Genomic DNA, 27,998 nt, shown 5'->3' with positions numbered 1-27,998 from the left:
GTGTTTATTTCACAAAGGACAGGTGCTGGCATCAAGCACAAAAGAAAGAGTTGAAGAGATAAATGCTTCTATGAATGCTTCTTCAATGTGCTTATCAAATGAGTATGTCTTTTTACTTTAAAATGGCATAATCATCTTTCCAGCTTGTCTCTTGAAAACAATTGCACTCTCTAAGGGTTATTGGTGCCCAAGAAGTAAGGCTAGATTTTAAAAATTCATTTGTAGCAGTTTTTAAGCTTTTTCCAAAATTAAATATTCTATGGTCACAGATTGGCCCGAGCTAGAACAATTATGCTCTCTCTACCGGATACCAAGGCTAATGCACTTAAGAAAATAAATTAGAATGGAAGCAACTGCTACCCATTTTCAGTGCAGCCGCCACTGTCATATGTATAGGATTCTGCAATGCCTCAGACACTTTCACGTGCTTTGCCTCTGCTTTTAAGCCCGGCAACTTCCCCGAGAGGTAGATTGAATTAGCCCCATTTTTCAGACAGGGAAAGTGAGGTTCAGGACTATTAAATGGCTCCCTGAAGGGCACACAGCTATTCAACAGCAGAACAAGGATTCAAACCCAGGGTGTAGGATTCAAAATCCCTTACTTCAGATAGTCTCCCTGACAAACACAGCCTTTCCCTTCTAGCTGGCTTTTCATGAAAGCAATACCTTGCCTAAATGTCGTGTGGGTGGAGATGTAAATTTTTTCCATTATTTTTCTCTGTCCCTGCAGTTTTTCTACTAACATCTCCATCCACATCCCTGCACTATCCTCTCCTCCCAAAGATGAATTCATACATAACCCCTGCTTGGCACTACCCTCTATTCCTAACTGCACAGAGAATGAGCTGGAGAGCTTTTTAAAATTACTGATGCCCTAGGAAAATATTGTATGACTCCACTCATAGGAGGGACCTTAAATGGGCAGATTCACAGAGACCAGAAAAGTAGAATGATGGTTGCCAGGGGCTGGAAGGAGGGAAGAATGGGGAGTTATTGTTTAATGGGCCCAGCATTTCAGTTTGGAAAGATGACAGAGTACTGATGGTGATGGCTGTGCAATGTGAATTATTTAATGCCACTGAAATGTACACTGGAAGATGGTCAAAATGGTAAATTCTATGTGATATATGTTTTACCACAATAAAAACTGCAAAAGCACATGAAAAGATCTCAACACCACTAATTATTAGAGAAATACAAATCAAAACTACAATGAGGCATCACCTCACAGCAGTCTGAATGGCCGTCATCAAAAAGCCTACAAATCATAAATGCTGGAGAGGGTGTGGAGGAAAGGGAACCCTCCTATACGGTTGGTGGGAATGCAAATTGATGCAGCCACTGTGGAAAACAGGATGGAGATTCCTTAAAAAACTAAAAATAGAGTTACCATATGATCCAGCAACCCATTCCCGGGCATATATCCAGTAAAGACAAAAATGCTAATTTGAAAAGATACATGCACCCCAATGTTCATAGCAGCACTAGCTATAGTAGCCAAGACAGGGAAGCACCCCAGGGGTCCATCAACAGATGAATGGATGAAGAAGATGTGGTACATACGTACAATGGAATATTACTCAGCCATAAAAAAGAATGAATGTCATTTGAAGCAACATGGATGGACCTAGAGATTATCAAGCTAAGTGAGGTAAATCAGTCAAAGAAAGGCAAATATTATATGATACCACTTACATGTAGAATCTAAAAAGTAATACAAATGAATCTATTTACAAAACAGAAACAGATTCAGACATAGAAAACAAACTTATGGTCACCAAAGGGGAAAGGGTTGGGGGAAGGGATAAATTAGGAGTATGGGATTAACAGATACACACCACTATGTATAACATAGCAACAAGGACTTACTGTATAATACAGGGGGGAAAAATATATATATATATATCTGAAAAAAATACAACAGAAGTAAAAATAAAAAATGTTTTAAAATACTGATGCCAAGGTCCCAGACACAACCAACTGATTCAGAATCTCTAGGAGTGACAGCTGGGCATTGGGAATTGTTTCAAGCTCTCCCCGTTACTCTTAAACCTGCAGCCAAGATTGAGCAGTGCTGACCTACACGGCAGACAGGAACCAGAAAGAGGAAAGGGAGACCCGTCTCAGAGCCACCCAGGTTGTCTTGGAGACACACTGGGAGGTTGATCTTTATCTTTCCTGGCCCCAAACTGACCTAGAAAAGACAGAGCAGGACCTCATGTTATACTAATGGAAGAGCAGGTTGAACTGACCACTGGATTATTAGTTCTTTTTCATCCTTGTCATTGATGAGGTTATAATTTTTATTGATATTGATTCCAACAGCTTTACATGAGTCCATCCCTTCAGCTCTCAGAAATCCCATTCTTATATGTCCTCATCGTGTGTATCTAAGTAGTCATTGGGATTGGTGTTGGTTACCTGATCTTATCCGGAGAGCACTGGGGTTCTAGAAGTTAAATGGCCATTCCAAGTATTGGGTTGGCCAAAAAGTTCGTTCTGTTAATGAATACATTGTTCAATAAAGTTCTTGGTGAAAATGAAAGATGTGTCTTATTTTTGCTTAAAACTGAACGAACTTTTTGGCCAACCCAATACGTGGGAGTCCCGGGGCCCGGACTGAGGATTCTCTAAACCTCGAGCTCCGACCTCCATGCCCAGGGATGAGTGTGTCCGCCCGGGATGCAGGTCAGAGCTCCACCGTGTTTCCGGGCAGCCTTGCTCTGGGCCCTGCCAGCGCATCCCCTGGACGGGCAGCAGCGCTCTGCTTCAGAGCTGCTTTGCATCCTAAACCCTCATTTCCTTAGCTCCTTGTGCTGGATCTGTTTAAATACCTCTGAGTCTCCAAAAGTCAGAGGATACTGAGCTCCTTGTTTATTAACTCCTGGAACTCATAAGGCGGCCCGTGGAGGCTGAGCCTCTAGCCCCCGCCCGGGAAGCCTTTCAGGACCCGCTGTGAAATGCAAACCCACGCAGGTCACCTGCGGCCGGGGGTACAGCCCTGGCCTGCAGTCACCTGGGCTAATGGATAAAAAGTCTGTCTTCTTGCACGCTGAGTGTGGGAGAGACAGGGGGAGAAACCACCTTTCCATGTCCTTCAGAGTGAAATGCCTAACCGGCGCTGAAGATTATGCTAATGAGAGCCCTGCTTCTCTCAAGGAGATTTCCAGATGGCAGGACCTGTGCCCATAGCCGGGACCACGGTTCTGCAGCCCTTCACTGTCTGCCAAGCATTTGTACATCTATTACGTCGTTTGCACCCCTCACCATCCCCGTGAGCTGGCAGGGCTGATATTATTATTATCCCCGTTCTGTAGATAATGGAAACAAGGCACAGAGATAACAGGGTCCGTTTGAAGTCACCCAGGTCTTAGGTAGAGCAGGGTTCCAACGTAGGTCTTGCTGTTCACTCCTCCCTCCAGGCTGCTTCTCACCTCATCATCTCAACATATTTCATTCAAGCATCTGACATCTTTTTAAAAAATTTATCTTATTGAAGTATAATTGATTTACAGTGTTGTGTTCATTTCTGCTTCACAGCAAAGTGACTCGGTTATACATGTATATACATTCTTTTTCATCTTCTTTTCCATTATGGTTCATCACAGGATATTGAATATAGTTCCCTGGGCTATACAGTAGGACCTGGTGGTTTATCCATTCTCTATATAATAGTTTGCATCAAGCATCTAACGAACATCTTAAACCTTCTTTAATTAATGCTCTCCATTTCCCCAAGGCAGGTATTTATCTCATATCTCAGCCTTAGAGCATATTGGTTCAAAACCCAGGCTCTGGACTCAAACAGGCTGTGTGACTTTGGTCAAGTCACTTACTTTTTTCTGCCGCAGTTTCCTCACGTATAGAATGAAGGCAATCTTAGTGCCCCTTCAAGAGGGATATTATACTTGGGAATCACTTACCAGGGCATCTGATGCACCAGGAAGTACACAATATGCTTGCTCCCTGGATTACAGTAGTAATTAGGATCTTATCACAGAATCATTAGAATGTTCTTGAGGGTTTACCACATGCTGACACTACGCCCAGGGTTATGAAAGACACCATATCAGATGGCGTGGTAACACCGTAGATGAGATGGCCAAGTTGTTTAAAATCTTATTTGGGAGATTCACATATGGAACGATTAAGGAATAATATGAAACTGCATATAATCAAATAGAAAAATGCATGTGACCTACAAGAAGTTCCCTAAGAGAAATGAAGGGATGAAAAATCATTAAATGTTAAAGTGGACCATCCACTCCAAACCGTTCATGGAACAGAGGCGATAGGAGGCCAGGGAAGGTGTGGGTTCCCCCAAGACCACACAGGAAGGGAAGGGCTTCTCTCAGGACCTTAGTCAGGACTCGTGCCCTCCTCCACCCCGTTCACGCATCTCTTCATTTATTAAGAACCTACCATGTATGGGACGCTAGGCTGAGCCTCGGAAACGTGGTACCCAGCCAGCTCCCCTCAAGAGGATGTAGTCAGAGATACAGATGGGCCTGTAAGTCAGTGCTGCGTCTTGGCTACGGCTGCTACAGCACCACCTCTCGGCACTTTCCCCTGCATTTCCATCGCCTGTGGGGTGTCCTTGATGATTTAATGATGGAGGTCATAGTGAAAGATGGGAGGCCTCTGGAAGGACCCAGCACGGTGGTGCTGGAAATGGGTATCGATGAAGGGAAGGTGGGCATCAAAGACCCAGCATGTCTGGATCTATCCTGTGCGGGGGCTGCGTGTGCTCGGGCTGGGTTTGGGGGACGGGACCAGGTGGGCTCCTGTGGGTATACCTGAGTGTGCCCCCTGGGAACACCAGGGCCTGGGTGTGTGACGCGAGCATGATGGGGGAGCCTTGGGTGGGACTCTTAGCGGTTTAGACGAAACCGAAAGACGGGTATAGTGTCACTGTGTGACAGGAAGCTCAGCAAAGGAGCCAGGGATTTGCTTCAAAAGAGGGCAGGGAGGGGGCATGGGTGGGGGCAGAGCTGAAGTCAGGTTGACCGTGAGTTCATGCTTGTTAAAGCCGAAGGGCCCTTCGGGGTGCAGCAGACTTTTCTCTCTGCTTTCCTACATCTCCAAATTTTTCCATGATTTAAAAGATGCCCCGAGAAGTTTTGCTTTGATGGAGAAAATGTAGATGCGTGCAGAATGTGGATTCCTGTGCCCTGTGTGTGTGGCAGTGAGCAAGGGTGGCAGGTTGGGGGCCCAGCATGGGGGGTGGGCTCGAGGCAGCAGCCTGAGTCAGGGTCTCAGGGGGTGAGCGTGTGTTGGGCGGGGCCTTGGGCCGTGTGCGTATTGCCCTGTGCGGGATGGCCAGTGCGGATTGGTCTGGAACACGTGTGCCTGAGGAAAGGCCTGTAATGCTGTGAGGTAATCGCCTGTTATTTTTAGGGAGTAAATAACATCTCTCATGGAGCAGGTTATGTGGCTCCACGGGCTCTGTCTGTGTCCGCTAATGTGCACTTAAAATTTGAGGGTATTCAGGCCTCCCAGGAGAGCCTGTTAAGAACTTTGTCATTATATGTTTTTCCTTTATGATGAACTACCCCTAATCCATTTTTAGCAAAAGCAGGGATGATTGCTGAGTGTGTGTGTGTGTGTGTGTGTGTGTGTGAGTGTGTGCTGTTTCTGTGTCCAAAGGCAAGATTTATGATTATAGAACAGACAGTAGCTTGCTCTCTCCGTTTTATTTTTTTTTAATTGTTTTCCTTTGAAATTCCAGACTTAATGTTTTGTCTGCTTTCAATCTGACCCTCTTTGGAGAGCTACATGTTGTGTGTGTGTGTGTGTGTGTGTGTTTTCACCAGAGAGAGATTGAGAGAGCGAGAAAGAGAGAGAGAAAGAGAGAGAGAGTGCTGGAAACAAAGAATCTTTGTCTGTAAGCTGTAGCAGGCAGGAAACCCCAATCCCGAGGGAGCTGAGCCAGCCAGCCCTGTCCTGGAGTCAGACTCCAGCTCTCTGAATTCAATTTGACAGCTTGTCTGGGACACTTTCTAAGTAACCATTATCCTTCCTTTCTCTGAGTAAAAGAACTGTTATTTTGTTCCGTGGGTGTGCTGTGTGCGCTGTTACCGCATGTGTGGGTTCCACAGCGACTAGAACACACTCTCTCTAAATTATTGGAAACACTTAGCCTGTTTCCTAAGACAAGTGTAAATTTGTTCCAGGATAACGATGCAAACGGCTTTCCGTGTTGCACGTTAGAGGCAGGTAAAGGGATTTCGCTGGGGCATTTTGTTTAGTCCCAGTTACGGCACGAATCCTCTTATTTGAAGGAGCTCTTTCATCTCAGGAATAATTCAAATTGTGTACGTTTTATTCCTTCGAAGTTTTTTTTGAAATATGTATAAATATATCTTCCGATGATCGTTCCCCTCAGTTTCTGTGTTTGATCGATTAATTGATAATTTTTAAAGAAATCTACCACCATAGGTCTCTCTCATCTCGGGGAGGGAATTCCAAGGTAGGTGGGTGTCAGCCGTGAGCCCCCAGGGTTTGAGACAGGCAGGCACAACTGGGTGACCCCCTGGAGTAAAGCAGGCACTGCTCTCCTTTCTCCAGCCACTCACATCAGTTGACTGCCGCAACCTCATGAGGGATGGTGAAGCAAAACCCGCCCTTTCCGGAGTGTGCAAGTTTGCAGGCTGTCCAGGTCCCGCCAAGCAGGATGGACAGAGGTACCGTCCAGCGCGGCCTGGGTCACTTCGAGGTCTGGGTGGAGTGACAGCTTGGCCAGCAGCACAGTTTTTACCCATTTAGGTCCCGACCAAAAAAATGTGTCCTTCAAATGTGAATGGATTCCTGTCTAGACCATTTCAAACAGAACTTTGAATGTTTCCCGTTCTCCCATTGCCTGACATACCATCCTCGGCTGTCTCGCTCCCACCCCAATCCACACCCTATGAGCCACACTCACTCTTGGTGGCCCAGGTCAGACGATGTCTCCTCAACCACCCTTGCCCCACGGCGCTTTGCTTGTACCCACTGTCTTCCCAGTGAAGCATCCGACAGAGTATATCCAACAGCCTTTGGTCTTGCAAGACCTGATGCATCTTGGAGGCAGGGACAGTGCCTTAGAAAAGGCCATGTATGTATGTATGTATGGATGGATGGATGGGTGGATGGATGGATGGATGGATGGATGGTTGGATGGATGGGTGGGTGGATGGATGGAGGATGGATGGATGGATGATGGATGGATGGTTGGATGGATGGATGGATGGAAATTATAGACAAATTGCCTTAAACTACTCCCCAAGGACTTACTGTAAAATTCACCCTTCATGATGTTTCTAAGTCCAAGAGTGATGTTTTGGCCTCGTCCACTGCAAAGATGGGCTCAGGACTTGCCTTTCCCTTTCTGCCACAATTTCCCCTTCATTTGACCCCAACGTGATTCCTCCCAGGCTGTGATTGGTCCCACCCAGAAGTAGAGGGAAGAGCTTGCCGAGAGCAGATTTCAGTAACAAGATGATGGTTCCACATCACCCCCTTTTGCCCCATTTTTTAATCAGCTTACACTCCCCTTGGAGGTCCTTCAGATTTGGGTCCTCTTGCTACGGGTGCCACTGAGAAAGAGGCCAAGGACAGGACCAGGACAAGGGAAAGTCATATTGCAGGAAAGGTTAACTCCTGCTCATTCAACCCTCCTTTCCTTACCTTTCTTATCACCCCCCCCCCAACCCCATAACGATAACAACTGCCATTGATTGAGGGCTTATTCTGTGCCAAAAACTTTTCTATTCACTTCATTTTTACGCTTCCTAACCACCTTATGTAGTTGGTATGATTATTATTCCCATCTTGCATATAAGAAAACTGGGGCACAGGTGCGTTAAGCTCAAATGGCAACGCTAGTAGGAATCAGAAAGCAGCACAGAGCCTGTTACCGCAGCCCACTCCCCACCCAGGCAGTGCCAGGCCCCCAACTGCATCTCCCTCTTCCATCCAGCACAACATGGAACGGCCCATTTCTTCCAGGAAGCTGATGTCATCTAGTTGTTAAGATGATATGGTGAGATTCACTGATTTCTGCTATGGTCCTCAACTCATGACCCTCGCTCAGGGTACTCGGTTCTTGCATTTCAAGAAGCATATTAGGTGGCTTCACAGATGTCTTTTTCTTTATTGTGCTTTGTAATTTACACAACATTATACATTTTGTGTGTTTAATATTATATTTTTAAAAATCAAAGAAAGAAAGAAGAGATTTAGAAAAGGAAATGTTATCCTGAGTAACACTCTGTTGATCAATAAGGATTGCAATAAACGTAACTTAAAAAAACAAGGGTGGTGGATATTAGCTCGATACATCTAGTTGTGAAATTTCCTCAAATTACAAGAGGTAGGCAAGGCCTTGCCTCAATAAGCTTCACTGACCCATGGCTCTCCAGGAAAAGGAAGGAGATCAGCATCACCTGGACCATTTTAAAGACACAAGCCAGGCTGCTCCAGCATCCCAGCCTACACCCCCTTCTCCATCCATAGGTGCCCTTGGTTGGCGAAGTTGGAGCTGAGTGTTCTGAGAGTAGGCATCTCCCACTGCTTATGAAATTCTCGCCCCACACATCACCCCACCACCGAGAGCCAAGTTTCACTTGAATACTTAACAGAGACAAAATGTGCCTTCGTTGCTCTGCATGGGCATCCTTTCTGCCATTGCACCATTGGTCTCTCCTCTTCCCTGTGCCAGCAGGCATCCTGGCCCCTGGTATTGTTCCTGGCTGCTTCGAAGTGCCCACTTTGGCCTTCCTGCCCCCTTGGGCATCTTTCGTCATGTTTATCAAAACTGCTCTTCCATGCTTCCTCGGAGAATCTGATAGGCGCCACCGTGCTCTGCAACGTCAGTGAAGGTGACAGTGAAAACATGAACCCTGCTGCACCTTAATAAAGAAAAACGCTTTATGTAAACCTCAGAGCGGGAGGGGAAGAGGTGCAAGGCTGTGGGAAAGGTATTTGGGGCCAACTTGACCTCCAGAGCACCCCTGCAACTGGACTCGGCCAGACAGCTGCTCCGCCCACCAGTGCCAGGGAGGGGTGTCCCGACGGTGGACGCTCAGTGGGTGAGGTGGAGTGCCACCACAGCTCCACTAACTTGTCAGTGGCGTTTCACACTTACTGAGTGGGCCGTTTGGGTTTTGCATTTCCAATTCATCTCCAGACTCTTGACTATTATTATTTTAGCCCTCCCGTCCCTACCAGGTTTCACTTTGACTCAGACATGTCATCCCATTCCAGATTATAGAGCTCCGACTCAAAATGAAATTGGCCTTGGTTGATGTAACTCCATTTCCATGACCGCAGGGTCTTGGTTTGTAATAGAAGCTGGAAGTGATGGCTGTTAGCTGTGTTGAGGAGTGGGGGTCCCAGAGTACTTTGGGAAGAAAAGGCGAGGTCCACAAGTGCTCTAGGTAATCCACTGGTGGCCACCTCCACACAGAATCTTCCAAATGCATTTGTTCTGCAAAATACACTGATTTTTAGAAATTCTACAGAGAGGTTGTTTGAGGGTCGGTAGTTGCTGAAAGTATTTAAAAGAAGTTTGTTTATTCCCACGCTCGTAAACCAAACTTTTCTCCATCTCTCTTCCCCTCTCTCTCCCTCCCCTCTCCCTCCCCCCCTTCCCCACCCCAGAGAAAGAGAGAAGCTTTTCTCCTGCCAGACAGAGGTATAGGGACTTGGGGAATCTTCTAGTGAAAAGCCAGGGCATAGATAGCATCATTTGTTATCTTAAGATAAAAACCTTTCCCAAGTTCTTTTTATAGATGTAACATCACACTCTCTGCAGAGAAGCCCATATCTAAGATAATAAATAATTATTTCTCATGAAATATCCTTTTGAGAGAAGGTAAAGTCTCTGAGGAAGAAATACTATGGTTAGAAACACTAACCCACATGGGCTTCTCCCCTCCAGCCTCAGAGATCTGTAAGCAATCCCATGTGAGGATCAATAAAAAGTTTAACACACCTCTGATGAAGTTCAAATTCGTGTGTTAGGCACATTCTAAAGAGAAAGTGGTAAATTACGCGAGATTATTACTTTATCAAAATCCAGGACATCCTTCAAAGCCCAATTCAAGTCCCACCCTCGTCAGGATACTTTTTCCTTACCCACAAAGACTACAGTCTCTTCTCGGGACCCTCTCTCAGTCACTAGCCATCAATGGACCTAATTACAGATTATCTTATCGTCTTTAATGGTGAGTTTTGTCCTGTATCCCTTTTTTCCAGCCCTGTAGATATTCAGTAAATAACATTGGCAGCTGATAGATTCACTGGGGAAGGAAAATCTAGTTTGTCAATTTAATTAAATATTTACTCAATCCTTCTGCTTCCCTAAACAAAGAACCAGAAGAAATTAGCCTTGGTTGACACAAGAAAGATTAACTTCTTCCCAAGGAATAAAACTCTGGAAAAGAAAATCAGCTATAATCTTAGAAGACATTTGGAGTGTGTAAAGCATTTTCACATGCATGATCTCATTGACTCTCAAAAGAACCCTGTGAGGATTAAACAGGCTATTTGCTTTTCCAAATTCTTAAATTTTAGGAGAATCGTTTTTTCCCCTGTTGCGGATAGGTTGACAGATTCAGAGAGATTGTCACTTGCCTCAGTTCACACAGCTCATAACTGGCAGAGATGGGTGGGGAACCAAGGAGTTTTGAACCTCAATCTAGAGGTTTTTTCCATGGCAGTGAACTGTTTCCCTGTTTGGAATGGATTAAAGAGAAATCATGGAATTCCTTCCCATGAAAATCTTTAAGAGCCCTTAATAACACCACAAATGACCTTAGAGTTGATAAGATTTAGGTACCCCTCTTCCAAAGAAATGAAAACCGTTCTTGGTATAACTATGAAAACCCTTCGAGCTTCAAAAGTCTTTGGCCTGCCCAATATCCTAGAGGAGTTGAGAGAAAGGCAGTTTTTCTGCTATGAGTCATACTTTCAATTTCTATTAAAATTCTTATATGGCCACATATGCTTTCTCTCAGGCTTTGGGCCTCCAGGCCTGTGCTAATTTGCATGTCTGGTTTAGATAATGACTGAAGTCCCCTCCAACCTGAAAAGAAACCTCAGATTCTATTATATAAGTGAGACCACATTCCAGCTGCCCAGAGTTGATGGTTGTCTTTAACTCCTGTGCTTTTTGATGTGTGGGTGCAGGACACAGAGGTGGGAGTGTTCCAGGGCTCACCTGCCAGGCCACAAAGATGGAGTGTTCCTTCAGGGAGAACTCACCTGTCCTCTTCTCAACCACACTGACCCCTCAGAAACGCCCTTTCCTGCAAAACGCTTCAGAGGCAGGTCAGAAACAAATCCTAGGAAGCGCTGGGATTTTAAGTTTCTTCATTTGAATGGCCTTCCTAAGTCAGTGTGATTCTAAGACAACAGAATTGGCAATTACCCTGATTCTAAATAGGCAAAAAACTGGTGAACTCTTTAATAGACTAAGCTCATCTCGCCTTTTACTATCTCTCACCCAGACATCAAAACGATACTGTCAAGTTTTTTAGCTTATTTTTTCGTCTTCCAACATAAAGTAATTCTCACAAGGTAAAGAGCTGCTGACGAGGGATTGCCTTTCCAGAAGGGCTTTGAAATCAGTGTTGGGCGACCCAGTCACTTTTCATAAGAAAATTATGGCACTGTGGAGAGCTTTATTTCCATAACATTAGATAGGTCAAGTCTTTGTTCAAATTGTGTTGTCAGCGAGGCCCTCCCTGTCCCAGCACTACCCGCTCCCCTTCACCTGTTTTCTTTTTCTCCATACCACTCACCACCTTCTTAGATACGATGTCGTTTGCTATTTGTTTTGAATGTCAGCTCCCAGAGCAAGGATCTATGCCTGGCCACCATTGTATTCTCAGCACATAGAACAGGGTCAGCACAATTGTAGACATTCAATAAAATGTTGTTGAATGAATGAATGTGAGTGGGATGTGAGGTATTAGCTAAGCCCAATAGCTGGTGCTGGGAAGAGGAAGAACCTGGGGGCAAGAGAAGGAAGCGAGGTGATAAGATACAGTCCGTGTCTTCCCAGAGATGCTCACCAAGAAAGGGGCATAAGTGCACAAAGAATTACACCAGGAGGCTGAACAAGATGAGGGCAATAAACGCGAGACCTTCACCGGTGAGCCTTTGCAGAACTCTGGAAGAAAGAGATGCAGAAGCTGAATCATGTAACAGATGCAAGAGCATCCCGTATCGCCAGAGAGTGAGGGCGACCCAGCTGAGGAACGCGGATGGGAGAGGATCAGATCCGGGCTCTCAGCAGAGCCCAGGGGGCTAAACACAGACTGCTTCTCATTCACCTTCAAGCCCTCTTACCTAAGGCAGCTGTTAGGTTTTCTTCTTCTGACCCAGAATCCTCTTAAACCTGAGGCAGATTTGACCCAGGAAGGCTGCAATTTAGTTGCGTCTGCATGGCCCAACATGGAGGGGAGTTTGGGCAAACACCCAATTAACTGAGTATAAATTGCTTTTCCACACAAGGCGGGCCCCCAAATCCCACTTTGAGGCCTCATCAAAATAAAGAGGTCGTTTAGACTCGTGTGTCATTTAGACACAGAGCCCACGGGAGGGACGAACTCGAGCGAGGGTCCCGGCTTGGTGGGGAGCCTCGTGAGACCGTGGCGAGGCTGTGCCCACAAGGGTGCCACTGGCCTCTCCAAATTCTCATCCTTGAAAGCCATCCATTCTTCAAGCATTTCTCTCACGTGTCCTTTCTTCCCTTTGCACGTGGAATGTCTTAAACAGTAGTTTTATTCTCCTCCACGCAGCGGGGCCGGCTCTGAGGCTGAGGGGCTGTTTGGATTCCAGGACAAGATCCTTGAGCAAAGGAAATCTGATCCAGGATGTTTTTTTTCTGTGCGTTCCAAGTTTAAGGAAAGCCTTCCCTAGATATTGCCCTCCTCCTGAGATCTCCGTGGAAGCCAAGATCCTCTGCTGCTCTTTAGAACATAAGATGCCCCTGAGGTAAAGGCCGAGCTACCCTTATAGACGGGGTTGAAAGGAGGTGAGGACCCAGCTTGGAGCTCCAGGGCTGGCTGGGCAGGGAGCTGGGGGAGCGGACCGTCAGGGGAGCAGGAAGGATGCCGGGTGAACCCTCAGCCTGGTAATATACCAGCAGGCACCAGCCAGAGCCAGCTTCCCGGCCGGCGATTCTAAACTGGGATACAGGATAATCCATTTCTTCTTCTAAAAGAGAACCAGAGTTTATTCTGATTTGGGAATCACTGATCTCGGAGCACAGGAATTATTCTTCCTTTTTTGCGCTTCTCTTCATTTTCAGGGCCTCCTCTAATGACTTTTGAACCTCAGTTCACCAAGGTCAGCATCTTAGAGGTGCAAACAAGATGGTATAGACCACGTGTGTACTGTGTATATTTTTACGTTGCCATTTATCAAATGCTTATTTAATCCCCTTAACAATCCTCTAAAGCATTTGTTATTAATCCTTTTTTTATTGTGGTAAAAGTCACATAATATAAAACATATTATTTTAACCATATTTAACTGTACAGTTCAGTGGCACTAAGTACATTCACATGGCTGTGCAGCTCTCGCCATCATCCGTCTCCCGAATTCCTCACCTTCCTAAACTGAAACCCTGTCCCCAGCAAACACGGCCTCCCCGTTCCCGCTCCCGCCGGGGCCCTGACAGCCACCGGTATGCTTTCTGACTCTATGAATTCGACTGTCCCAGGGACCTCGTATAAGTGGAATCAAACAGTATTTGTCTGCACCTCATGTATATTGGAATGCGTTCTTAAGGCTAACTTAGAGAAGCAGAACCTGGGGTTCAAAAGGAGGAACCCTTAGACAGAGATTGTTTGGCACAGTAGATGGCTGAGCTGGGGTCCCAACCCAGGGTGGACTGATTCTAAACGCCACATCGTAACCACCGACCTGCCAGAGAGAAAGGATGTCTGCACTAGGGCATCCTCGCCCTCCACGACCTTCCATAGCCCGGGCGCCAGTCGCCTTTGCACAGCTTTGGAGGTGGGAGGCCAGGCCAACCGGTCAGACATCTGGTAGTGGTCGCCGGCAGGGGTCGTATGGAGACAGTGGCAGACGAGGGGCCGGTCCTGAGTTGAGAAGGTTCGGTAAGCAGGGCAGGCTGTCCCGGGTGGGCACCGCAGGAGGGAGAGCCCAGAGGGAAGCAGAATGGGGTTGGTGGCCAGTGGGGCCCTGCTTCTCCTCAAAGGCTGGGCCTCTTCTAACCCAGGGCCTCAGAGGGAGGAGGGGTTTGGAGGAACATCTCGTCCTCTGCCAGCAGCTAGGATGTTGCCCCCGTGTACAGGCTTCCCTGTATGGGGGAAAGTCTGGGCGATGCGTCTTCCTCCTGGCGGACTTGGCTCTTTTTTGGGAAGTTTGGGGCTTTGGGTTCAGGGTCCCCTTTATTAGAGCTTTTCTCCTTTGGCATCCTCAGTCTTCCAAGAAAAGAGGTCTGGATCGGACTGAGAGAAGCTTCTGCCCTGAGCAGGGGCGGCCTTGCCCGTTCTGCTGAAAGGTCTGCATTTAGAAGCCGGCCTTTCCGAGGATGAACAGGACTATAGGTACTGCCAACCAGAAATTCGAAGAGAAGTCTCAGAGAAAATCCATCTTTTTCTATCCAGTAATCGGGAGCACGGTCTAATGTCATACGAGATGAAGAGAGAGGCTTATGTGCTGGTGCCTCTGCCTCTTTGGCCTCCAGGTGAGGGCATGACAAAGTGTGGAGCTGCGCGTTGCCTGGGACATTGGGCTTTCAGACAGTGAACCGTCGGCATCCGAGCAGAAAGAGATGTCTTTCCGGAGATGTTTGGCCAGGTTTCTAGGACCCGTTTAACGGCTTCACACAGAAGCTGAGTTAACGCTGGGACGTCTGCGAGAAAGTCACGTCCAGAGAAAGTTTTCCCCTTCCCTCAAGGACTTTTCAGAAAAAAATCTCCATGCTAATATTTCTCCACCCCGGGAGGCTCTCCTGGAATCTAAGAGGCCATTTAGGGTCAAAGTCAGCCGCACCGGGCATCCCATGATGGAGATACTGTTCAGACCGTTATATACTTGAAGCTGAATTACCCACAATGCCTGGCAGTGCCCAGATTCCCCAGAATAAGGCTCTGGTCTCTCTTTGCTTTGGCAAAAATTGATCTCAGGACCGCCTGAAACCATAAGCTCCAGGCAGAGGCCTTCTGGGAGGACTCCTCTGAAGAAGCATCACAGTAAGATTCGTCATCAAGCCAGGGGTACCAGCCTTCACTGAAGTAAAAAGTGAGGGTCAGAATAGGGGTACTTTTCTGCTGCTCAAGCGTCTGCCACCACCCAGAAGTTCTGAGACCAGCTGCTCTGTGGGTCTCTAACGGTCACATTTTTGCCCTCTGTGCCCTTGGCCACTCCCTTAAGTGTGTGTTTTGAGAAGTCAGTTCTCAGAAAGCAGACAGTATGCACCCTTTTCAGGGTGGGGGGCGCCCAGGACATGCTCAGGCTGCCTTGTGGCCGGGCACACCCCACTGGAGAGCAACCCACGTGCTGACCGGCAGCCGAGGGTCAGGGAGCTCTGGCACAGTCAGGCGTCAGGCCCGGGGAGGGAGAGTGTTTGTGCAGGAATATGAGTCGTTGGGTAGCTCCGGGTCCAGGATTTTCCATGTTGGTTGTAGACATATTTCTGTCTGTGTGTCTGGGACTAGAGCTGACCACACAGCTGAGTTCTCACTGGTATGACTTTTAGGAGGAAAACAAGCCCTCGTTTCAACAATGACGTTGTTAAAACATATATGAAACAAAAAGCAGGCCACCTGAATGAATGGCGTGTAGCCCTGGGCTTCCTGTGGGGACAGGTCTCAGCCTACGCCCTGTCATACAGGGACTGTTGTCCATTCTGCTCAGAGGGAAACCAGGGTTAACAGTCTATAGTCATCCATCTCCCATCACCCAGACTGGAATGCCCTGAAGACTTCATTTAGTGGGGAGCAGCTGGGGTAGAGGCTTTGAATTCTCTCCAGCTAGGAAAAGAGTGAACAACAAGAGGAAGTGTGTATATTTAGCAAGAAGGAGAAAATAATTGGCCCAGTTATTCATTCATTCAACAAATATTTAGGGGGTGCTTATTCTGGGCTGGGTACTGTTCTAGGTGCTTGGTTCTATCAGAGAACAGAAGAGGGGTCCCTACCCTTATGGACCTGACGTTCAGGTGGGAGATGTGGACAATAAACATCATGGATTAATTATTGATTAAATTAGGTGATAAGTGGAAAAATAAGAAGTAGAGCAGGGTAAGGCGGATGGAAGCAGGAGAGGGGGGTTAATGTGTATTTGGTAGGGCTGGCAAACGTGTTTCTGGGTCTGAACATTTTAAGGTATTTAATGATGCAAACACAGTAATAATATTACTTGCTAATATTTACCGAGTTTGATGCTGTGCTGGGCGCTGGGCCAGCTGTTTGCTTGGATATCTAATTTAATCTGCAAGGCTGCCCCAGTACTTCCAATCTCTAATGCGGAATGCCAGACCTTAGCTCTTGATCCTGGCCTTCTCCATCTTCAGCTTTGTCTTTGCAGTAGGACTTACTGCAAAAACACTGGCTTTCATGTCAATCTTCCATCTAGGAGATGACCCCACAAACCCCAGGGCCCACAGAGAGCATTTGTTAAACTCCCCAGTAAATGGACCCAGGTGTCCTTTGTAGACTCAGGTGCCAGTGGCAGGATTTTCCATGCAAGTGGGTAGGAATGAAAGAGCACGTGGGAGGGAGCCTGGTGGCCTTTGCTGCTCTGATTCTACACTCTGCTCCGGGACCCTTGGCTAGAGACGCCGGCTCACGGCACGGCCTGCTGCTGTTTATTGCTCAGTTAACTCCACAGGAGGACACAGTTCAGGCTGATTGCTGGTGGCCTCTCTGTTTCTGTCCCTTGCTTTTTTCACCTACTAGGGGACTTTAAGGTTGGTTGGGACCTCGAAAGTCCTCCCGGTCAGGCTTCCCCTCCCAACCCCCAAGGCATCACGGGAAAGATGGGGCTGCCAGACACTTCTCTGATAAAGCATCAACTTCCAACATGATTGGGCACTCAGAGAAAGATCCAGCCACCACCCGCCCTCTGTTGGTTAGAGGGAATTCTTCCAAGCATTCTCTAGCTTTTGCCTGTCTGCAGTGCCCCCAGAGCTAGAATAAAAGAATAGGAGGAAGAGTTGGCAAGACGTCAAGGATAACTATAGCCAAAGGCCATAATTTGGACTAAGAAAAAAGGTTTTTCTGAACGAATATAACATAGCTTTAGAGAAGATGCAAGAGAGGATGGAAGCCTCCGGTAAACTAAGGATTGAGAAGAAACGCTGATTAGAAAACTCTGAGTCAGAGATATTATCAGTGCAGTAAGTCAGAAGTTAAGTCACACCAATTCCTGGAACTTAGCGATGTGCTTTTTCTCTTTCATGAATTTGTCACTTTCTATTCCACTTTCTGTTCCGTTCCTGCTAGCTTCATCTCCTTCCCCCGGCACCCACCCCATCCATCCATCCTACACATCACCACGAGCTGCACTCTCCACCACACCGTGGGTTCGTGGTAGTGCCACCTGCCCCAAGCCTCTCCTGGTTTCTTCCATGGCCTGTAACCCAGAGCCATTAAGCTGGCTGAGCGGCCGTGGACCTGGCCATGAACCTGGCCTCGGCCCTCTCTTCCGTGTCCCCCCACTGCAGTCCCACAGCCCCAAGCGTGGTTCCCCGCATCCGACACGTTAGCATCTCACTGCTCACTTCCGCCATATGCCCGCCGGGTATGCGCACTCTCTCCTTCCCAAAGAGGCCTCACTCAAGTCACCCCAGACCCAGTCACACTAGCCTCTCCCTCCTTCACCCCCAGTATCTCCAGCACTCCTTTGGTACACGACCCATATTTCTTCACAATCTGTTATTGTCTCCTATTTAAAGGCAAGCACTGGGGACTTGTGTCATATTCGTTCACATCCACTGTATAGCCAAACACACAATACATGGCAGAAATCAGTCCCAGATAAATTGCTGGAGGCCTAACCAGCATCCCCCTCCACCAAAGAGAAATCTTGGAAGAACCCGGCCTTTCCTCAAGGATACCCCAGCCTCGCACACACTCTGCAGACCCCTGCAAGACAGCCCAGAAGATACCCATGAGAATCTACAACCGCATCCCCAGCTTGAAAACAACTTCGGTTCTTTGTTTGTTTTCGTTTTATTTTGTTTTTAAGCAAGCATAAGAATCTATTTGCAGGAGGAATTGTGAAAAAAGAAAAAGTCAAAGAAAAATAAAAACAGACGACTCAAACGAGCCGAGCTTTGTCTCTCTTTTGCCCCCTTCCCTCCCCTTCCTCCCATCTGCATCCCCCTCACTTTCTGTTTTGCTTTTCATGCCAATTGCTAAAGACTGTAATTTTAAAACTGCACTGGCTTTTCCAGAGCCAGGAGGAATGTGCATCCGCACGTGGATTTTTCCACAAGGAAATCATTCCTGTCTTTTGGTTCTTCTTAGCCAGAAACAACAAGAACAAGCCATGGGACCAGCCGGTCCGTCTTTGCCGTTCTTATTCTAATTCGTTTGAGAGGCTCAGAAGGGGTGGAGGGGGATGGTTTGCGTTTCACCCCGCCTGACCGTTGTTTGATGAGGTTTGTGCTCCATTTGTTCAGATGTTTTTTATGGTTTCTTTGTTGTCCATGGAAAGACTTTGAAAGTCATCATTCTGTATCCTTAAGCTCTTCTGCTATTCCTGCTCCGTGTCTCAATGGGACTCACACCATGAGAAAGGAAAGGAGGATGTTTCCAGCCAGTCGGTTAAGCAATTTCTGAACGGGGTTAGGGAGGCATGTGTATTCTTTCAAGAAAGGGGTTGGGATCACGAATGTTCCATGTCAATGGAGTGTCCGCCAAGGCGATCTGGAAACCTCTCTGCACTTCCAGGCAGGAAGCATCTCTCCAGCCCCTCGTTTCTGGTTCCAGCCACACCTCTGGCTTTTTTCCTTTCTCTGTGGTCATTACCCAGCCCTCTTCACTATCAGCAAAAAAGCATGAGAGGCCGAGGAGAGCCCAGACGTGCCCACAGCATCAGTGTGCTGGAGTGAGGGGTTGGAGCCGCCACCAGGGTCCTCACTGTGAGACAGTCTGCCCATGAGCCTTTAATCTGGACGTGACCCATCTCTCCAGAGCTGCTTAAAGGACTTTGCTATACAGCTTCAGACATTTTTTTCTTGCTAAACTTAGATGATATTTGTAGAATGCCTTATAAGATGCTTCACATGTGCTATCTCATTTGATCATTACCTGCCTTCATCCGTTCCGGCTGCTGTAACAAAGTACCATAGGATGGCTGGTTTACAAACAAAAGAAACAAACTTCTCACACTGCTGGAAGTTGGAAGTCTGAGGTCAGGGTGCCAGCGTGGTCAGGTTCTGGTGAGAGCTCCCTTTTGGATTGCAGACACCTGACTTCTTTTTGTGCCCTCCTGTGGCAGGAAGCAGGCAGACATGCTAACTTTGTGACCTCTTCTTGTAAGGGCACTAATCCCATTCATGGAGGCTCCACCCTCATGACTTAATTACCTCCCAAGACCCCCGCCTCCCAATACCATTCCACTGGGGGGATTAGACATCAGTGTATGAATTTGCGCAGGGGACACAAATATTCCGTTGATAACATCAGCACAACCCTGTAAGGTAGGTAAATCATGTAAATTTTTATTTCCGTATTTTAAAAAATTGAGGCCCAAGGATGTCTGGATTCATCCAAGGTCTCACAACAAATGATGGAAGGACAGAATTTGGAACCAGCCCTATGACTTCAAATTCAGGGTTCTTTCCATTACTTGGGCTCCCAATCAGTGTGTCAATGTTCCTTCCATTCATTCCCCTTTGTCCCAGGGGAAGAGTACACTTCTGGAATTTACTGATGCTTGTAAAGTTATTGCAGAATTCTCCAGGTCACTAAACGACAATCTTCACGCAATCTTTCTAAAGAGCAGGAGATGCTGATGTACCTCTATTTGTTTTTTCCATTAGACCCTTCCTATGACTCAGTCAGGAGAGGAGGATGGGGCAATAACATGAATTCTGGTCTCAACAAAAGTAAGTAAATGTCACTTTATTCTTTGGGAAGAAAACCTTTTTCTGAGGACGGGGTGGAGAACAGGGTCATAAGATAAAGGGGGAGAGGAGTGAGCATTTTGTTTTCCTGCTTTTTGAATGGCCATCAAAATTAATTGCCAAGGTAGGACCTGTCAGTGATACCTAGTCCTGGAAAGATGGGATTTTCACTCAGACCTGTGAGTTTTGTTTCATTGCATTTGGCTTTAGAATTTTTGAAGTTGGAAGCTTTCTCTCATGAAAAGGTCTGTATGAATGAAAAATCATCAGATTCGGACTCTGTCGTTTAAGTTATGACAATGACCCTCTATGGCTTTGCTTTTCTAATTGTCAAGATGGAGTTATACCAACATCTCTACCCCAATTTCATGAAAGGCCGAGAGGGAGGATAACCTGATGAGGGGATGGTAGGGGTCTGACACATCAATTTGTGCTGAAATCTGACCCAAAATCTTCCATTAAGGGAGTAGTGGGAAAGACTGACTCGTATGGTCCCGACCCAGAATGTGTCAATCTTGCCATCTCTAGGAAGTAAAATATCAAACACAGAAATGGATGGTGAAGGGAATTCTTTCAAGAAAGAGGTTGGGACTGAAAACCAATGCCAGCAATAACCACCATCCCTTTTGATAATATGCCTTATCTGTTTACTCTGCCCCCAGCCCTTGGCCCTATGGGGTACACAGTGTTGAATCAGACATGGACCAATCTCTCAGGCAGGGGAGAGGAGTCATGCACACATATAACTCTTTCCCTCTGGGCGGTATCAGGAAGACCAAGTGGACCCGGGACCATATGATTTGGCCCTGCAAGGAGAGGCAGGATTTGGACCCACAGCAGTGGGGCGGACTGGGCCTCCCAGGAGAGGTGGGGCCAGGGAAAGACATCAAGGCTGACATGTCTGACAATCAGGAGGACTTGGGTTCCTGGGGCTTAGGATGCACTAAGGGAAATAAGTCTGGAAAGGTAAGGAAGGGAGGGCAAAGATGCCAGGAAGATAGACCTCAATGCTTCAGTCGACAGTGAGTCACTAAGGTTTTTGGATGGTGGGATGTAGTGTTTTAGGGAGATGAAACTGGCTAGATAGCATTTGATGGGTCGGTGGGAAGAGAGAGAAGTGGTGAGCACGCCAGTCAGATGAGTCCATAGACGGTGCAAGAAGCAATGCAGCTCTAACATGGAGACATGATGACAGGGGTGGAAAGGGTGTACCTAAGAGATGCCATGAAGGGGAGCTCACAAACATGGAAACGCAGGAGCAGGTGACCTGTGCTCAAATGTCACCTTCTCCTTCAGGACCTTTCTAAATTTTCATTAGAAATGAAATCTGCAGCCCTGATACCGTTAGACATGCTCTTCTACATACTTACTGCTGTTTATCATTGTCTCCCCATTAAAACGTAAGTTCTAGCAGGAGCCACTGGTTCAGTGCTGGGTTCTCTAGTATCGAGAGCAGTGCTGGCACAGAGTAGATTCTGGATAAATATTTATAAAATAGAATGAATAAATGAGTAGCGTGAGCGAATGAATGAATGAGAAAGCACATTTGTCCTCCTTCCGGGGGGGGCGTTGGACGAGGTGTTCCCCTCCCCTTGTGGAGAATGGCCCCACTTACCGTATTTCTCTTCTTGCTGCAGGTCCCCCCCTTGCAGGAGCACAAACAATGAGTAAGAATACTGAACAGCGGCCCCAACCAGGTACCTGTCCATGATGTGCGAACCCTCCTTTGCTTCCTATGTGGCCCTTGGTCCCACATGGTCAGCGGAGGAGGATTTAGACAATATACGGCATTTGTGTCTTTCATAGAATCCTATATTTGACACTATAATAGATCTGTGAATTGGGTATCTGACACTGGAATCACATAGAGACTCGTGGAATATCAGAGGTGAAAGGAGCCTAAAGATTAAAATGCCTCATGTTGTAAAATAAAGAAACTGAGGCCCAAAGAGGTGAAGTGATTTGCAAAAAGCCACGCGGCTGGTTTATGGGAGAACTAGAGCTACCATCCCAGACTCTCAAGTTGCTCGACCAAACGTTCCCTGTGGTGCATCTACTTAATTAAGGCAGAGGAACTGTTAAAACCATGGAATTGGAGACTCTTAGTATGGAAAGGGAACCTAGAGACATCTAGGTCTACAACATCCTCCTGTAACATCTCAGTCTTATGATTACCTCACCTCCACTTGAATACCTACAGCAACGGGGAGTTCACTACCTGGCTAGGCTCAATTCCACCATGTGAGCCAAAGTCCCCCTCCCTGTATCTTCCATTCAAGCTTTCCAGTTTGCCCTCAGGAGAGGTCTTCCTCCTATTCTCTGTGAAGGTCCTTCATGTACCTAAAGACAGCTGTTGTGCCCCTTCCAAGCCCAGCTTGGTCTTCTCTGTGGGACAGAGCTAAGAGTGAGCTCCAAACAAGCCACTGCTTTGGGATGGACAGACATTGTTTTCCATCTCCACTGAGGATAAGCGAGAGAAAGTTGACCTACATTTCCTCAGGAAGGCTGAGAATTTGCTGACTGTGAAACACAAGTCAGACAAAGAGGACTTGACATAGGGGATTTAAAGAATCCCCAACAACAATGAAATTAGACATTACCTGCCCCAAATATTTTAGTTGTCATACCGTGTGGATAAACAGGGGTAGACTAAGAGGGCTTAAGGACTCTTCAAGTTAATTTGTGGTTGTAAGCAAAACCCCCAAAATCGTGTCGATTTTTAAAATTATAAAAATTGTAAAGTATCAAACTTACGATAGCATGGCCAAGTTGCGATCCAGGTCTCCACCGTGATTCCCTCGCCTGAAAAAAAGAAGATAAACCTCACATAAGTCAATATTGCCAAGATTTCTTTTATAGCTAAACAATCACATAAGTTTTAAGTAAACTGAGATATTAAGAAGGATCATTTCATAGCTAAAATCCAAATTCTGGTTGCTGTTGACACTTCCAAGCTTAAAATCAGGGAAGGTTATTCTAGAAGGGAACTGGGGAATCCAGGAACCCAACCCATCATTTTGCAGATGAGAAAACCGATACCCAGAGATTGTCCGATGAGTTATTTAGTTTATAACTTTGCTGGGCTAGAACCCAGGCTGCTTGATTTCTGGGCATGTGTTTCTGCTACATCAGAAAAAGAGAGACGTGTAAAGTTGTCAGTAATAGTTAGAGCTATTAAAGTCCAGTCATCGTTAGACTTCTTTAAGCCCATTTAATAAGCCATACTTCACCTTATTCATGACGATTGAATATTAGCTAGCTCCCTTCCAAGTGGTTTTACTATTCTGTTTTAGGTAATGACAGCATTACCTACGAATTTTAGACACCAAGTATGAAAAAATGATACTATTTCACGTTGTTTCTGTAATTACGGGGATAAAGACGGTAACTGGTCAAGATCTTTGAGGTCTGCAAAAAAAGGCAGTGCAATTTTCTGAAATCAGGCTTTCCTATGATATTGAAATAAAAGTGTAAACCCTTGGGGTATTGTCATTGTTAATGCTGTTGATTCTATCTTTTTAATAACAGTGAAGCAAATTTCCTTTCTTGCTTCCTTAGATCCATATCAGATCCTGGGCCCGACCAGCAGTCGCCTAGCCAATCCCGGTGAGTTTCCTTTGACCTGAGAGGTCATCTTCCAGAATGTTCCATAGCTTTGTGTGGTCACAGGGACCTCCTAGGTGTCCTCAGTTCAGACACCTGACCTGGGAGTAGCATGTACTTCTTTCCTTGAAATGTTCGACCCCTGTTTCTCTGGTGCACACAAGAGAGGACAGGACTTGTCATGATGGTGATAATGTCCGTTAGCTGGAGATGCTTCTGGACAACAAACATTTTAGCCCTGTGTATCTGCACTGAGGTTGAGATAAGTTTCAGTAGGGAAAGATGGGGGGTGGGGTACCAGGAAACAGTTCCAGCCAGCTCACGGCAACCTTCCTCACGTAAGTGAATACATATTCCAAAGGCTCTTTAGTCTTGACTTTAGAAAGTATTGCAGCGTTATCTGGCTACATGAAAGAGGTTGCAGCTAAAATAAACTTGACAGTGTATTTTAAGGGTCTGTGATTAAGCTAACTCTCAGGCGAGCTCTAAACGAAACTCACCTCCTGTGTGAGCTAATAGGCCCTTGGCAATAGTGAGACGGGCACCCAGGGAATTCCTGCTGCCTGTGTCTCCAGGCCGGTCCTGCTCAGAAGGCGGGGAACGCACCAGCTCCCTCTCCTCTGGTTTCCTCTCTGCCCAAGTTCTTCTCTGTAGAGCTTAGAGCCAAGAGCCAAGCACGAGGGCTTAAGGAACAGTCCAGGTCCCATCAGCCTAAAGCGTTGTCACACCTTCCCCCCGGGACCCTGAGGGACTTCAGCACTGAGTAAAGAGAAGACAGGGATCCAGGCCTTTATAGAGGAAGAGAGTCAGCACCTTGCCCAGAAGGGTGGGGAGTGGCTGGCCCAAAACCACACAGCTGGTTCTGGGCGAATGTCACCTGGCCCGGGGCAGATTATCTTACCATCTAACCTTGCTGATCACACCAGCGTCAGGGGCCAGTGGGCTCTGACCGTAAAAATAAATCACGGGATTCTTAACCAGGGTGAGAGGACCCTTGCACTTAGGAAATTAGGTTCTGACTGCCCAGGCTGAGCCTCTGTTTCCTCCTGTCTGCCTCGCTGCCTGCAGGGAGCGGGCAGATCCAGCTGTGGCAGTTCCTTCTGGAGTTACTGTCGGACAGCGCCAACGCCAGCTGCATCACCTGGGAGGGGACCAACGGGGAGTTCAAAATGACGGACCCCGATGAGGTGGCCAGGCGCTGGGGGGAGCGGAAGAGCAAACCCAACATGAATTACGACAAGCTGAGCCGAGCCCTCCGATACTACTACGATAAGAACATTATGACCAAAGTGCACGGCAAGAGGTATGCCTACAAATTTGACTTCCACGGCATCGCCCAGGCCCTGCAGCCACATCCCACCGAGTCGTCCATGTACAAGTACCCTTCGGATATCTCCTACATGCCCTCCTACCACACCCACCAGCAGAAGGTGAACTTTGTCCCTCCCCCGCCGTCCTCCATGCCGGTCACTTCCTCTAGCCTCTTCGGAGCAGCGTCACAGTACTGGACCTCCCCCACGGGTGGCATCTACCCCAACCCCAATGTCCCCCGCCACCCAAACACCCACGTGCCCTCACACTTAGGCAGCTACTACTAGACGCTTCATCACCGGTGGCCTTCTCGCTGAAGTCCCCCTCCTCACACTTCTTGTTGGACATACGTGGCCTTGAAGAGAAAACAAAACTGGATGCTCTCTCTTGTTGGATAGAACTTGTGTACCTGTTCTTTAAAAACGATTCTTTTTTTTTTTTTTTTTTAACGTTGGTAACTCCTGCTTCCTCTACCTTGAACAAAGAGATGGATAATTCCATGGGCCAGTATGCCAGTTGGGAGTCTCAGTCTCCTGTCAGCCTACGAGTTGAATTTTTAGATTACTGGAATAGTTGTGTCATGGTTCTGGGAAAGAAACTGTAGATTTATATTTTTAGGACCAAAGCAGTTACTTATCGACACACGGGTCTCATCTTGGACCTTGAAGGGTTCATAGGATAAAGAATCATGGACTTAACCAGTTATGCTCTGGTTTGAGACTTAGTGAAAATAGAGGCAGGAAGCTTATCATCTTATCTTAGGAAGACCTAACTCAGTGGATAGCAAACTGGAACATTGGTTGTAAGGCTAGTGAAGTTTTCACCCAACTGGAATTTCAGAGAAAGAACAAGTGTGTATTTAAGAAGCCACGGGCATTGCAAAATCTTTCTCAGTGGGCAGTAAATATGCACTAGGCTGACCATTCTCTCTGGAAATAGTCAAGATATGAACTAAGAAATGTTAATGCAAATGCAGACATTCCTGAAAGCCAGAGAGTTAAATAACTTTTTTTTTTTTTTTTAAATAATGACAGTGGGTCCCAGAACTTTGAAAAGTCCTAGGGATTTCTAAACACAAACAGATTCGCAAGTGCTGTGCGCTTGTCAGATCAGTCCAGGGTCCACCAACCAGAAGGCAACTTACTGTATAAATTATGCAGAGTTATTTTCCTATATCTCGCAGTATTAAAAATAAATAATTAAAAAGTGAAAAAGAGTAAAGAAACGAGTTGACCTCGGTCACAAATACAATGTTACTATCAAATCAGTCGTTATTTTTTTTTAATGTAATTTGTACATCTTTTGTCAATCTGTACATTTGAGCTGTTTGTATGTTTTTTATAGCTGGTTTTTAAAAAGCATAATGTGACTTATTGCGGAAAAGAACAGAGGACGTTCAAGTCACTGACTTACTAGAAAGAGAACCACTGGTGTTGTTATTTAACAAGTGAGCAGAAGCAAATCCAGGCAAACTCTTTAAACCATTCCTGCTTTGGAGATGTTTGTAAATAACCGAACTGCAACAATCATAACTTGGAAAAGAACAACCAAACTTTCCCTTGTGCGTACAAGGGATCTTCCTGCCTTATATATGCAATATATTTTTTAGATATTAAAATATATATAATTTTGCAGGTAATCATTGACTTTTTTAAACTATATTAAGTGTTAAGCTGACAACTGTCAATGAAGACTATGTTGTACAATAATTTGACTAAATAAATTGTGCCTTTTTCTCTCAGAACCGAGGACACCGTCTTCTTATTTACAACCAGCATTCTCTCCCCTGCCCCCCCCCCCAGGTCCAAGGGTTTTCCCAGGGGAAGTTTCCTACTGACGTCTTCTGGCACCATGAAAAGTTTTTCACATGTACATACAGCAGAAAGTGTAGGATCAATTCGGTTTTTATTGTTGTTTGTATTAGTCAGGGTTCTCCAGAGAAACAGAACCAATGGGATTTATACGGAGATTTACTATGAGGACTCGACTCATGTGATTCTAGAGGCTGAGAAGTCCCCGGGTCTGCAAGCTGGACACCCAGGAAAGCCAGTGGTGTGTAATTCTAGGCAACTAGGGAAACTAGCTGATGGTGTAAATCCCAGTTCAAGGGCAGGAGAAAAGTCCCACCTCAAGCAGGGAGCCAGGGGTGAATTCCTCCTTCCTCTGCTCTTTGCTCTATTTCAGACCCTCCGTGATTGGATGAGGTGCTCTGGCCGGCGTTGGAGAGGGGAGTCTACTTCACTGAGTCCACACATTCAATGCTAATCTCATTCAGAAACACCCTCACTTACATACCCGGAAATACTGTTTAATCTTGGCCACCGTCAAATTGATACTTAAAATTAACCTTCACGTTGTGCCTAATGTTTGCAGAGATTTTTTTTTTAATATTATTTAAATCTTCCTCCAGCCTAAAAGGGTTTTATAGGATGACAGCCAAGGCCATGGAGAGTTTGTGTCCAAGAACCAGAAGAAAGCAGTCAGGTCCATCCAGGATAGACCTCACCCGTTGGACTTCACTCTTGCATCCACTGGGCACCTCAAACCCAAGTGGCCATCCCCCTGATACTCCAGCAGAGAATCAGACGGCCCAGCTGCCTCTGGTCCTGTACCAGGAGCTCATGGCCCATGTGGATTTTTAAGATCTTTTTTCTTCCCAAGGAAGAAACCGGCCTCAAATCGTTTCACTGTTAGTTAGCTCATTTTCATTTCCTCTATTTTATAATGAAAACGAAGGAGGTTTGGAAAGTCCTTGATGTTGTGAGAAATTAGACTCACAACATTGATCACCCTGTAATCTTCCCTGGGTGACAGTGAGTACCTTCTAGACAATTTGTCTACCTAAACGAAAGGAGACATGTCCCAGTTAAATTTTTTAACTTGCACCCTGCCATTAAAAAACGTAAGCAGGGCTTCCCTGGCGGCGCAGTGGTTGAGAGTCCGCCTGCCGATGCAGGGGACACGGGTTCGTGCCCCGGTCCGGGAAGAT

The 27,998-nt window shown here is 46.5% G+C and overlaps 1 protein-coding gene across 2 annotated transcripts in view; it reads left to right on the top strand.

Annotated features, from left to right (window-relative positions):
- FLI1 (Fli-1 proto-oncogene, ETS transcription factor) overlaps positions 1–26,753 on the top strand; it is a 113,172-nt gene extending 86,419 nt beyond the window's left edge. For both annotated transcript variants that reach the window (XM_027092874.1, XM_027092875.1), the window contains exons 6-9: positions 20,012–20,077; positions 21,733–21,792; positions 23,654–23,701; positions 24,767–26,753. In XM_027092874.1, the coding sequence (XP_026948675.1) occupies positions 20,012–20,077; positions 21,733–21,792; positions 23,654–23,701; positions 24,767–25,296 (704 nt within the window). In that variant the 3' untranslated portion in view covers positions 25,297–26,753. The remainder of the gene's footprint in view (positions 1–20,011; positions 20,078–21,732; positions 21,793–23,653; positions 23,702–24,766) is intronic.
- Positions 26,754–27,998: the final 1,245 nt, after the last annotated feature.

The sequence above is a fragment of the Aethalodelphis obliquidens genome, unplaced genomic scaffold (assembly GCF_003676395.1).
Source record: "Aethalodelphis obliquidens isolate GAN/ISIS:26980383/991018 unplaced genomic scaffold, ASM367639v1 scaffold82, whole genome shotgun sequence".
In the NCBI taxonomy this organism is placed as follows: domain Eukaryota; kingdom Metazoa; phylum Chordata; class Mammalia; order Artiodactyla; family Delphinidae; genus Aethalodelphis; species Aethalodelphis obliquidens.
Note: the sequence above shows the minus strand (reverse complement) of the source record. Positions and strands in the feature narration are given on the sequence as shown.